The sequence below is a fragment of the Pseudonaja textilis genome, chromosome 1, assembly GCF_049901715.1.
Source record: "Pseudonaja textilis isolate UNSWEBS1 chromosome 1, rPseTex1.2, whole genome shotgun sequence".
Classification (NCBI taxonomy): domain Eukaryota; kingdom Metazoa; phylum Chordata; class Lepidosauria; order Squamata; family Elapidae; genus Pseudonaja; species Pseudonaja textilis.
The window spans coordinates 90975642-90988303 of record NC_141990.1 but is presented as its reverse complement, the minus strand read 5'-3'; the positions used below and the strand labels follow the sequence as shown (position 1 = coordinate 90988303).

Below are 12662 nucleotides of genomic sequence, written 5' to 3'. Positions count from 1 at the left end.
GATAAACACTTTTCTATATTGTGCTTAATAGAATACCTGACTTTGCAGAATATATCAATTTTAACACTAGCACTGCTCTTTTTTTTTCTTTTGAGAAGGTCAAAAATTAGGGGCTCTGAAACAACCAACATATTGTGATGTTTGAAGTGTAAGCTCGGTAACAGAAGCAAAGAGTGTGGGTTTTATATATTTCATATTAGTATTCTTAGACTTCTAGACAAAATCCTATCAAATAGGTGCTAATTCAGAGAGTCTCCAAGCTATGGGTCATGATCCACTAGAGGGTGTGAATAGCAAGAGGTCTACAATATGCAGCAAATATGAAAAGCAAAGTAAAAGCAAAGCAAAATGAAAACTACTCACCTGCTGTACTTCTGATGGCACAGATAATGATTAAAAAGACTTCACTGCTTGGGATAAGCTGAGATGGAGAGCAACTCTGGCTAGCCTTAGAGGCAGAGAATGGAATGCCTGTGGCACAACCTATCTACCCCAGCCTCGTATTGCCTTTTCCCATCAATTTGAAAATGCCAAAGGGTCAGCCCCCAGCCCCAGATCAGTGGTTTACTCAGGCCCCTTTTCATACAAGTAGAAGCTGTGTTGCAAAAGCAGATGCCACAGTTAAGGAGAAATTTCCTGATAGTTAGAGCAATTAATCAGTGGAACAGGTTGACTTCAAAAGTTGGGGATGCTCCATCACTGGAGGGTTTTAGGAAGAGATTGAACAACCATTGAAATGGTGTAGGGCAGTGGTGGCTAACCTTTTTGGGCTCCTGTGCCAAAAATTGTGTGCGCGCTTGCACGATCACACTCGCGTGCCAGCACCCAGAAAACTATGTGTGCCTCCCCATGCCCCCTACACATGTGCGCACAATCCCCACCCACCCGCCGCCACCCCCTTATCTGCACTGTGCCTCACAGTTGATTTTCAGCTGGTTTGAGGCCTTTTTCGATCTCCCAGGGGCTTGAGGAAGGCTTCTGCAGGCTTTGCAGGTTGAAAACTAGGCCCATTTTGTCACTTGCAGTATTTCTGGAAAAACAGAAAGTGATGAAACGGGCCTAGTTTTCGGCCTGCAAAACCTACAGAAGCCTTCCTCAAGCCTCTGGAGGCCGAAAAAGGCCTCAAACTGGCCGAAAATCAGCTGTGAAGCATGCATATGCGCAGTGAGGTAAGTTTGCCTGTAGCTCGCGTGCCGGCACAAATGGGTCTGCATGTCACCTGTGGCATGCGTGCCATAGGCTTGCCATCACGGGTATAGGGTCTCCTGTTTGAACATGGGGTTAGACTAGAAGACCTCCACGGTCCCTTCGAGTCCTGTTATTCTGAATAATAGTATTCCAATAATAGCATTGGAAAGGACCTTGGAGGTCTAGATACTTTTATAGATACCTTTCATCATTCATTAGTTTTATTACATTTTTAATCCTGTATGTTACTATACCATTAGATGATAGACAGAGGCTTTACCCCAAATATATGTACATACTTACATATACATAGATGCATATATACACACTTATGCTCAATATATATTCATCGAGCATATGTATATTAGGCATATGTAATGCAGGTAGTCCTCAACATACAACAATTCATTTTGTGACTGTTACAACGGCATTGACTTATGGCCATTTTTCACACTTAAATGACCATTACAGCATCCCCATGGTCATATGATCAAAATTTATACACTTGACAACTGACTCATATTTATGACAGTTGCAGTGTCCAGGGTTATGTCATCACCTTTTGCAACCTGACAAGCAAAGCGAGTGGGGAAGCCAGGTTCACTTAACAACCATGTGACTGATTTAACAACTGCAACGATTCAATTAACAAACCTGATAAGAAAAGTTGTAAAATGGGGCAAACTCACTTAACAAATTTCTTACTTGGCAATCTAAATGTTGGGCTCAATTGTGGTCATAAGTTGAGGACTACCTATAGCCTATGTTACTTCTCCGGACCTGCCTAAAACTGATTTGAGATCTCTTGTGGTTAATGTTGCATAGCAGATGCCTTTGATCAAAGTTAGTTCACATTTCTGTAGATTATTTAATTAGGTTTCTTGGTGTGCCATGTATCTAGGTTAAGAAGAATGGATGTTAGCACATTCTATGTATTACAACCTTCTATATATATTGGCAGATCACCCAAATGTATTCTTAAACAAAAAAATAGGAGGGCTTCCTTACCCACCCTGAGGTGAAGTACTGTGGAGAATTTGCTGCATAAGTACACAGTGTTGCAATGGCCTTTCTGTTTCTCAGCCCTAAGTTCATATTTGATAATGAAATTTGCTTTATTCCAATACACACACACACATACACACACACATGTTTTCTTAAGTTTTCGTGGGTGCTTACATGTATGGCATTCAGCTTCGTTCGGGTATTTTCCCACGTCATTATAGTTGTGCTTTTAAAGTTGTAGCAACATTTCGGCAGAATCTCATCTGCCATCATCAAGCTTCTGCATAGTGCAATTTGGCGTGTTTATGTCCCACTTTTAGTGATTTACAACTAACTCAAGCCAGCAAACATATCCAGTACACCTTCTTCATCCTATTTTCCCCAGAATAGCAACCCAATAAGGTTGGTCGGTGAGAGAGGGGGAGAGGGAGGGAGGGAGGGACAGAGAGAGAGAGAGACTAGCCCAAAGTCATCAGTTGGCTTCCATGGCTAAGGCAGGACGTGAACTCTGGTCTCCTAATTTCTAGCCTGATGCCTTAACCACTAGAGCAAACACAATCAATAAAGTGTTGATGCTTAACAAAAAATAAATAGATGTAACATTATAGTACCATGACAGTCAAAGCTTTCCTTATGCTGTTTTTGACCCAGTGACCAATGCGAAGCAAAAGGCAACATACAGCTATAAGAAAAATTATAGTGACTTTCCTTTAAATTAAATGTGCTTGACTTCCTAGGGACACATTTCTTCTATTTTAGATTATACCTTGTCAAAAAGAAAAGGAAAAAAAAGCCCATTCTGTAATAGCAGCCTACTCCTCCAAGCTTCTGTCACAGATTGCCGCTGTAGTAACTCTGAACCTGGAAAATGGACATGGGGAAGAAAGTAAGAGAGGCAGGACAGATAAACGAGCACATATCCTCCAGTTCCTCCACCTGCTTTTGACAATATAATATCAGCCAAATACATGTTGGGGAGTTTTATAAAAATAGAGTGTAAGAAGCGAGAGATCGAGAGAGAATGTTGAAAAGAAAATTATACTGTAACATATGTTACTTCCTTTATGGTAGACCTTTAGGGGAAAACTGCTTTTTCTTAGGATTCCAGTCTTTATGAAGGGTCCAGAGGAACATTACTTATATGACGGAGCGTTGCCGCAGTGGTTGTGGCAAAGAGAAATTGCGTTAGGACAGGGACAGCTCACAATGACACTTCCCTGGAAGCTCTCTATCATCCACATGTCCTTTCATTACGGGAGAAGCCTTTGCCCTTGAAAGTCCTATAATTGGAAAAGAGCTGTTCAAAGGCATGTTTTCTGGTTAAGGGCATGTTTTCTGTTATATAACCAATATCATTTGTTGTTGTTTTTCCTTTAACTACAGATAACAGCAGCTGGAGGACATCTGAAATTTACTGTTTCATATGACCTCGCTGGGGAAGAAGATATTGCTGAGGCCATCCTTCAGCCCGATGTCATCATAGAGGTAGAATATTATCTCACTAGATATGAATGTGTAAACTGCCAACAGCACACTGTAAGCAGAATCCATAGGGCTAAGAAAGAAACTTCATTGCAAGAGTTCTCTTCCCAAAGAGAGCTGCTGTATGATTTTTATTTCAAAGATGGGAAAAAAAACAGCAGAAATACCTTTCCCCTTGAGAGCCAGCAGGCCCTACCCTTTTTATCTTCTGAAAAGTACTTAAGACCTTACTTCTCCTTGAAGAGTTGGTATAGGGTGAGCGAGGTATGCTTGTGTTGGCAGGTCATTCTGATTTTCGTTTTATTGGATTTGTTTTATTGTTTGTATGTATTGTTATATACAATAACATACACACACACACACACATATATATGCATATATAAAAATACATATACATACATATATAAATATACATATACATACTTACACACAGTCATGTGAAAAAATAAGTACATTCTCTTTGAGTTCTATAGTTTTAAGTATCAGGACTTAGTAAGAATCATCCGGTCCTTAGCAGTTCTTAAAAGTAGGTAAATACAACTTCAGATGAACAACAACACATTGCATGTTACACAGTGGTGAGATTCAAAAAAAATTTACTACCAGTTCTGTGGTGTGGCAGGGGAAGGATACTGTAAAATCTCCAGTCAGAGGTGGTATTTGCTGGTTCTCTGAACTACTCAAAATTTCTGCTACCGGTTCTCCAGAACTGGTCAGAACCCACTGAATACCACCTCTGATGTTACACCATATCGTCATTTTATGTTATTAGGTGCACAGTTTGTGTGTGTCTGCTTAAAATAAATAAAAGTTAACCTGATTACCTCAAAGACTAGCGCAGGCATGGCTGTGATTATCTGAACAATGATTTACATGTTCTGGAATATTTCTTAGCATTTTGCAATATATATATTAGATGCTGAGCCATCCAGAGTTTGATTTAAAAGTAGAGTAATAACATGCAAACATAGCCATGTCTATGTCTATTATATTTGGATGGTAAAGAAAGGGATTGCATTAATGTTAAGTAATATTCCAGAACACATAAATCATTTCAGAACATGATAATCACAGCCACACTTGGGCTACTATTTTAGGTAATCATTGTTACATTCTATTTATTTTAGACAGATGCACACAAACCGTGGGCATAATAACATCCAGAAATGGCACTTAAAGAAACACTTATTGAAAATAAAACCCATTTTTAAATGACATCATTCCTCTGATGCAACTTTGGCTTTGTTTCAGCAAGATGCATAAAGATTCTTCAAATACCCAGAAGAGGTTTCAGCTCATGTCTATGGTCCTTTAGCTATACTAGAAACAGAGCAGAGTGGCTGCTTTATTTCACTGAAGTATATGTGTACCTGCACACATATTGGTGGTTTGCTTTACCAAACTGTTTTAAGGAAGTTCAACACACAAACCTTTATTGAATCAAAGCATTTCTTCCAAGTTCTGCATAGAATCACAATTAATTAAAGCATAATATAAAAGTTATCTGAATTGCATACTCTGGATGTAGCATGCGCTACTTATATGTATTCATTTCATTTTATGTTACCTCTGAACCTCTTGATAATGAATGCCGGACATAATTCTCTGTTCATGAAAATATAAACATGTGACATCAGTTTCCTATATAGGTGATCTGATTTACCTTTTTGCATTGACCATGTTTTCCTAGAGACAGTGGCATTGTTTCTGAAGAATACATCATGTATATAAAACACACTACACAGTATGCATTCATGTCAAGGTGTTCTGCTCTCTAATAATGCAGCATTGAAACTTGCTTTTCTTAGTGTTTTCATCCATGTCATTTTTTATAATTAGGGAAGTGGGTTGAGAATAAGGACTTCGCAGGAAGGGATTCACCTGAACCCATTTGAAGAGCACACAGAAGAAGTCTTACTGAAGCACAACTTATTCATGCTGCACGGCATTCCTGTCAGCAAAAGGGAATTTATGACTGTTTTGGCGAATATAAAAAGACTCCTTATAAGAGCCACATACAGCAATGGGATGAATGCCATCTACAGGTAACTGTTGAAAAAGCATTTTGTTCCCTTTGGTGAGATTCTATCATTCAGGACTGATAGAAGTAGATTGTATTTTCTCTCTTTGTTGCCTTTAATTATATCAGATAATTTTATATCATAGATCAATATCACTCATTTTGTTAGCTTGTGGACAAATAATATTTCCTAAATGTTTGAAAGAATCATTTCCAACTAACATTCCTAATCTAGAAATAAGAGATAAACTACTAGACTAATAATGACTCAACAGACCCCCAGAAGAAATAAATAATACACTGTTTATCATGCAGCATAGGAATCTATTAATTATTATTCAGCTTTGTAATTAAATGATGTAAATAGAGTAAATAATACACAGTAAATCTATTCCCATAAAATGCTTAATCCAATCATCCACTAACCAAGCGAGATCATATAATCAGTCATTTGGCAGCACACAATCACATTTGTTAAGCATTACCATTTGAGGTACCAAGAACACCCACTCATTTGCCTCAGGAGGTGGCATCCCTGAGCCCTTAAACTATGTAAGTGCTGGTAAGGATTCATGATACTACTAGCTTCCTACCCATTGTCTGTGTAGGAGCAAGAAGGTGTTGCTTGGCAACTGCAGTCGGAGGTGTAGACTATACTTTCAGGATTCATGGGCAACCATATTTTTCCAAGTGCTGGGGATTTGAGAGTGCAGGTTCAATTGTCTGTATTTAGATTTCTCCACAAGGTAATTCATTTGTTGAATTAGTCTAATTCTATACATGATGTTTGGGATTAACTTTAGCACCCTATAAATTAATTGATTGAATCAACCAAGTACTTTTTGGTGCTTCTACAATACACGAATTTTCTCAAGGATTCAATTAAGCGTGCTGGATATAGAGCCAACATATATTATTAACAACTGGTACATTAAGAAGAAAGGCACAGAAATAATAAATTCTTTGTATAATTATAGACAGGTTTACTCAAAATTAAGGGCTGCTGATTTCATTGCAATATAAATGAACACCATGTAAGTTTACATCAGTTTAAGCATCACCCAATTTTTTTTTTAAAAAAAATGCTTTTCTGAAAACAATTGTAATTTTATTCAGTTGTACAGCTGCCATCTCATTGAATGATTTTGAGCTATTAAAATAATTGAAAGTAGCAAGAGCAGAAAATAAATACATACCTGAGATAAAACAATAGCATAATGTCTAAAAATGAATATATTTTGTGTAGATTTTTCTTCTGTATATTTAGTTATCAATTTTTTTTTACTTTGTGAATTTTGCATGTGCTTTCATTTGCAATTTTTGTATTGACTTGTTTTGCACAAAAAAATGTGCAAAACTAACAAACTGAATAGAAAGAAATTGAGGAAGCCTTTAAAACTGTAACAGGTTGTTCTGATGACCTAGCACTTCAGTATAAATACAAACCATTCAGCTCGTAAGTTTCTTCACAGCTTTGTCTTAACCTTTCATTGCTTCTCTTATTTCTTTGCACATTCCACTTGAGCCTTCTCTACTACATCTCTTCTACCTTCACTGATGTCAAGGTCTTTGATCCCTCAGCAACTCCTGCTTCTGTTCCTTGTTTTTCTTCTTTTCTGCACAGATTTGGCTTCTACAACACATATATACTGTTTCACCTTTCTTAATTTTCAAAAGCCTGCTCTAAAAGTAATCCAATTTTATGCCGGTGTCACCTTTTTTATACTGTAAAATAGCTAAAAATCTATTTAATGTATCCAGGGCTAAACATGACATCAGACATATTTCCTCCAAGGGATTGTCAAGGCAGTACAACTGCTTGAAGACCCCTGGAACATAAGAGAAGGTATCCTGCATTGTCTAGAAGAGGCAATTGATAGTGTCTGTAGTGGCCTTTGTTTGATGACGCTAACTTTCCCTTTAAGAGTAGTCCTCTTCAGAGTTTCTTAGTCAGCCCAGCTTATATCAACTAGAATGTTACTTTTCTGTAACAAGGCAACTCTCCTTAAGGCTGTTTCATTTAGTTGCTGTCAACTTTTTCTTTTTCTTTCTATTCTGAGGTCACATTTTCTCCAGTTGTAGAAAGAAAGTCACAGATACAAGACTGCTATTCTACTTGTATCCAGAACAATCGCCTATATTGTAAATAAGTTACATGATTTGATTCTATTTTGTCATCATATACTAATGTTCAAAATGGAAAAAAAATGAATAAGGTTGGAGTGGGGTCTACCTCCATTCTAAGGTCCCATTTTTAAAATTAATATTCTGACATAGCTAGGATCCATGCACAAGATCACGGTGTCAACTCGTGGCATCAAGTTGCCGTTACGTGAGATATCATGATATTTTTCCCCTTCACGGAGCTGGGGTGGTCAGAGGTGGCCAGTTTGACACCCCTGCGCTAGGTCAAGAGCTTCCAAACAGTGTGTCTCCAAATCGAATGTTCCAGAACTGGGTAGAATTCCATAAGAAACTAAGAGGGGACCACCACCACCTTCCACAAAACCATTTTAATGCAACCAAGGGATTTCCGGCCATTTTTCTATAGTTCATTGGAAAAGGCAAAGCTTGTCTGCTGACATTCAGAAACCTTCCCTCCTCCAGGAGCTGTTCATGCTCATGAAGAATCATCATTTTTATCTACAATACACATGACGATACCTGTGCATTGGTAGATCCCTGCACAAACAGCATGTTCAATAGAGAAAGCTGGCGATGGGAACAGCAGGCATTACCTTGATAGACAGCATTTATATGTTTATTTTTTTCTTATTCTGAAACCTCAGCATAGGGTGTAATAGAAACAAAGATGATTAATATAAACAATGGAGGAAGCTCCCATCTCAGTATGAAGTTCCTTCATACAGATAGTGTTATGGTTCACCGGCAGCAGGTGCAGACAGCTGAGGTCTTAGAGAGCAAGGACTCAGATGAGGGGCCTGTGTGTGATGCAGGGATGGGGACAGGACTATCAGAGAGTGGAGTGCTGCCTTTGGAGCTTGTGGAGGATGGCAGCAGTGATACAGAGGACCCCGAGGAGCCTATGCCCAATGCACTTGCGCACAGGGCTGCTCAAAGGAAAGAACAGCTGCAGCAGCACAGGCAACTCAGGTGTAAGGCTGCAACGTGATGGCCCCTCCCATAAGGGATAAAAGCCAGCCCTCAGAGGTGGGATTCTTTGCAGGAAGCAAAGAAGTTCTTGTACTTCAAGTCTTGTGGAAGTTCTGACTATTCTGTTTGTGTTTGGAGACTTTTGGTTTTGATTATTTGATTATTGCAATTAAATCTAGCATTTTTGGCAGCCTTGCACAATCTTGGCAAGGCTTGCTCTTATCTGGGACAATTAGTTTTTGGTAGCGTTTTACTGTGAATGAACGGAATTCACAGAGAAACATTTAAAAGGTTATGCTTTTATCTCTGTTTGGTGCTTGTTTGCTTTGAACCAGGTTTGGGTCAGAACAGGTAGTCATCAACTTACAGCCCTAACTGGGTCCAGAATTTCATCTCTAAGCAAGTCAATTGTTAAGTGAGTCATGCCCAATTTTACAATCTTTCATGCCATGGTTGTTAAGCAAATCACTGCAGTTATTAAGTGAATCACATGATCGTTAAGTGAATTTGACTTCTTCCATTGACTTTGCTTGTTGGAAGCTGGCCGGAAAGTTCACAAATTGCATGTTCATAAGATCCCAGGACACTGCAATGCTCGTAAGTGCATGCCGATTGCCAAGTGTCCAGATCTGGTTCACATGACCATGGAGATACTATAAGAGCCACAAAACATGAGGACCAGTCATAAGTTACTTGATTTCACAGCTGTTGTAATTTTGAATGACCACTAAATTAATGGTAATAAGTCCAGGGCTAACTGTGTGTTTTGGCTACTTTATCAACGTGTATCAGATGATCACAACTCTGTCCTTTGGTGCTTCAAGTATAATCGTTAAAATGCGTATCACTGGTCTTTGTTGAAAACATGCTGATAAATCATCAAAGCATTTTAAAATGCATTTAAATATACATTCATAATTAGCACTTAACAATAGCACTTAGACTTATATACCTTTACAGCCCACTCTAAGCAGTTTACAGAGTCAGCATATTACCTCCAAAAATCTGGGTCCTCATTATATTGACCTCCGAAGGATGAAGGGCTGAGTCAGCCTTGAGCTGGTAAACTGCTGCCAGTGGGCTGAGTTAGCCTGCAGTACTGCATTCTAACCACTGCGGTACCACAGTTCTTAAACAATTGTTGGACTTATTCAAAAGGCAACACATTTTTAAAGAGAAAATGCATTACTGTTATGACCAAGTCACACTTTCTCTGGCCTGGATCTCTCAGAGACAGTGAGACGTTCCTGCCATTTTTATTTTAGTCTACAAAAAGTCCATTTCCAAAGTTTAAAAGGTCAGTAGTAGCTTTGTAGCCCATGTTTAGATTTCAGTACTTAAGGGGAATTGAAACCACTCGGTGAATTCAACTAGGGAATAATGTTGCGTGAAATGTAGACAATGTGACCTAGAAGCTTTCCAATAGTATCATATGGTGCTGGTGATTTCTTTCCTTTCTTTTTAATCTCAGGATACAACAATTAATGTAATAGCAGACCATAAACTGCACTGCTATTGCTTCAAAAGCTGCATCTTGTTTAATCTCGTTTGCATTTAGAAGTCAACAGTGTCTGCCACGCTAGCAATCATATTAAATACTTGGTCTAGATACTTGAATTTCTCAAGTATCTCCAAGATCCAGTATCCCATTACTGCCAACATTATGTACTTTAATGTCTGCTGAACGACACAGAGGATTAGAAATTACTACACTGAAGTGAGGAAAAATTGCACTGCAGCTTTTTTCAATGAATAAAAACTGTTAAACACATTAAAATACCATTTACCAAATAGCAGAACCTAATGAAAATTGGGACCATTCAGTGAATACAAATGTGGAATAATTCTGAGTGAAATGTTCTGTGTGTAACTGTTTCTCATTGCTCCAAATTATATTACATAGCACAAAGAAAAGACAATCTGTAGGTAAATAGGTTAGTAAAAATACCAGTAAATGTTGCTATGTGTAGATATTAAGTTCTTTAGATTTATTCTTGGCCTTAACAAATTGTAGTGTATGTTTAAAAAATATTTATTCTGCCTCATTTTAAAAGAAAATTTAACAATGGGAATAGAGTACAAGGACAACATCTTAAATATGAATAATGGATTTCTGGAATGTGTAGTACATGTTAGACTATCTCTGTTATTGGAAAAGTGCTTTGGGTAGCATGAAAAATGAAGAAAAAATATAAATGATTTTAAAAATGTATGTACTCCTCCTGCATTGTATTTGTCAAAGAAAAATTCAGTGAATCTTTATTGGCTTACAAAATTCTATATACAGTAAAGTATATAAAACTAGACATCTAATGGGCTTTTTGTCAAAAATGTTGCTTTCTTCCATATTTATATCTAGATACTCCCCAAGAAATAGGGAGCCAGAGATACTGTGTAATGTAATGACTTGCAGATGAGTTTATTTCTCATCATTCAAATGTCATGTAGGACATTTGGATAACTAACTTCCCATCCCCCAAGCTTTGGGAGCCTGAAGTTTTGAAACCAGTTTGTAGATGATCCATGGTGGCACAGTGGTTAGAGTGCAGTACTGCAGGCTACTTCTGTTAACTGCCTACAATTTGGCAGTTCAAATCGCACCAGGCTCAAGGTTGACTCGGCCTTCCATCCTTCCAAGGTGGGTGAAATGAGGACCCAAATTGTTGGGGGCAATATGCTGACTCTGTAAACCATTTACAGAGAGGGCTGTAAAGCATTGTAAAGTCTAAGTGCTATTGCTATTGTAGATACTATGCTATATCCCACCATGTGTGAATTGTGTGGCCATATACACCTATTTAATAAATAAATAAACTCACATCACATAGGACCCTGCATGCATCCAAATGTTTCAGTGGGCTACACTTTTTAAAATAAAACATGTGGCTAATTTACCTCCTCCCAGCTTCCTTATCATGTAGAATGAGACTTCACCCTGAGGAGAGTCTCTTGCTAATGGTAATTAGAAAATCAGGGTCAGATTAAAACATTTTTCCAGTGGTAGCATGGAACTATGTAAAGAATCACAAAAATTAACTACTTAGCAATGCTCCCAGAGGCACTGGTTAAGATGCAAAGAAAGTTTATGTTCAGGCTTGGATAATAACAGTAGAATTACGAAATACATTTCAGTAATAGTAAATCTACTGAATTTACCAATTTAGATAAATTAGTTTATTATTTTTCTATAAATCCTTTATGGATAAATACTTGATATATTACCTAATTTTGATTTTGATAGGATAGTCAAGGAAGCTGTTATCTATAAAAATAAGTCTAAGATGATTTCCCCCCTGAAAACATTAAGTTTCAGAACAAAGCAAAATCCAGTGAACAACACTGGAGGTTTTTACGAAGAGATCAGTCAACCATTTTTCTGAAATGGTATAGAGTTTCCTGTTTGAGCAGGGGTTGGACTAAGAGGCCTACAAGGTCAGTCACAATTCTGTTATTCTGTTATTCTGAAATAGGGAAAAAGATTTTTTTTAAAGGGGAGGGGGATCAAGAATAAAGCAAAATTGAAAGTGCAAGGGAAAAAAGAGATTTTTTTTAAAAAAAAGAATAAACAAAAGAATAACTTCTGATTTTCTTTGGTACAGAAAGTATAAAATGATATGATATGATTAACCATAACACACAGTACTATTATAGTAAAACAAAAACCTCTAATCGTCAAATTCCAAAGTTAAAATTTTATTTCTTTCAGTTTCAAGCAAAAGTTCAAAAGTGTTTTCTAAGTAGAAAGAAAGCCAAATAAACTTCTTACTTTTAATCAAAGCAGTCAATTTCTTCCTTTTTGCTCTCTCTATTAACTGCACCATCTATTCTTCCATTGTGGGATTTTACGAATTCT

General features: G+C 37.6%; 1 protein-coding gene across 1 annotated transcript in view; it reads left to right on the top strand.

Annotated features, from left to right (window-relative positions):
• Nucleotides 1–12662, top strand: part of LAMA2 (laminin subunit alpha 2) — a 432393-nt gene that overhangs the window by 202518 nt on the left and 217213 nt on the right. The window contains exons 13-14 of the mRNA XM_087941278.1: nucleotides 3577–3678; nucleotides 5515–5720. Of these exons, the coding sequence (XP_087797404.1) occupies nucleotides 3577–3678; nucleotides 5515–5720 (308 nt within the window). The remainder of the gene's footprint in view (nucleotides 1–3576; nucleotides 3679–5514; nucleotides 5721–12662) is intronic.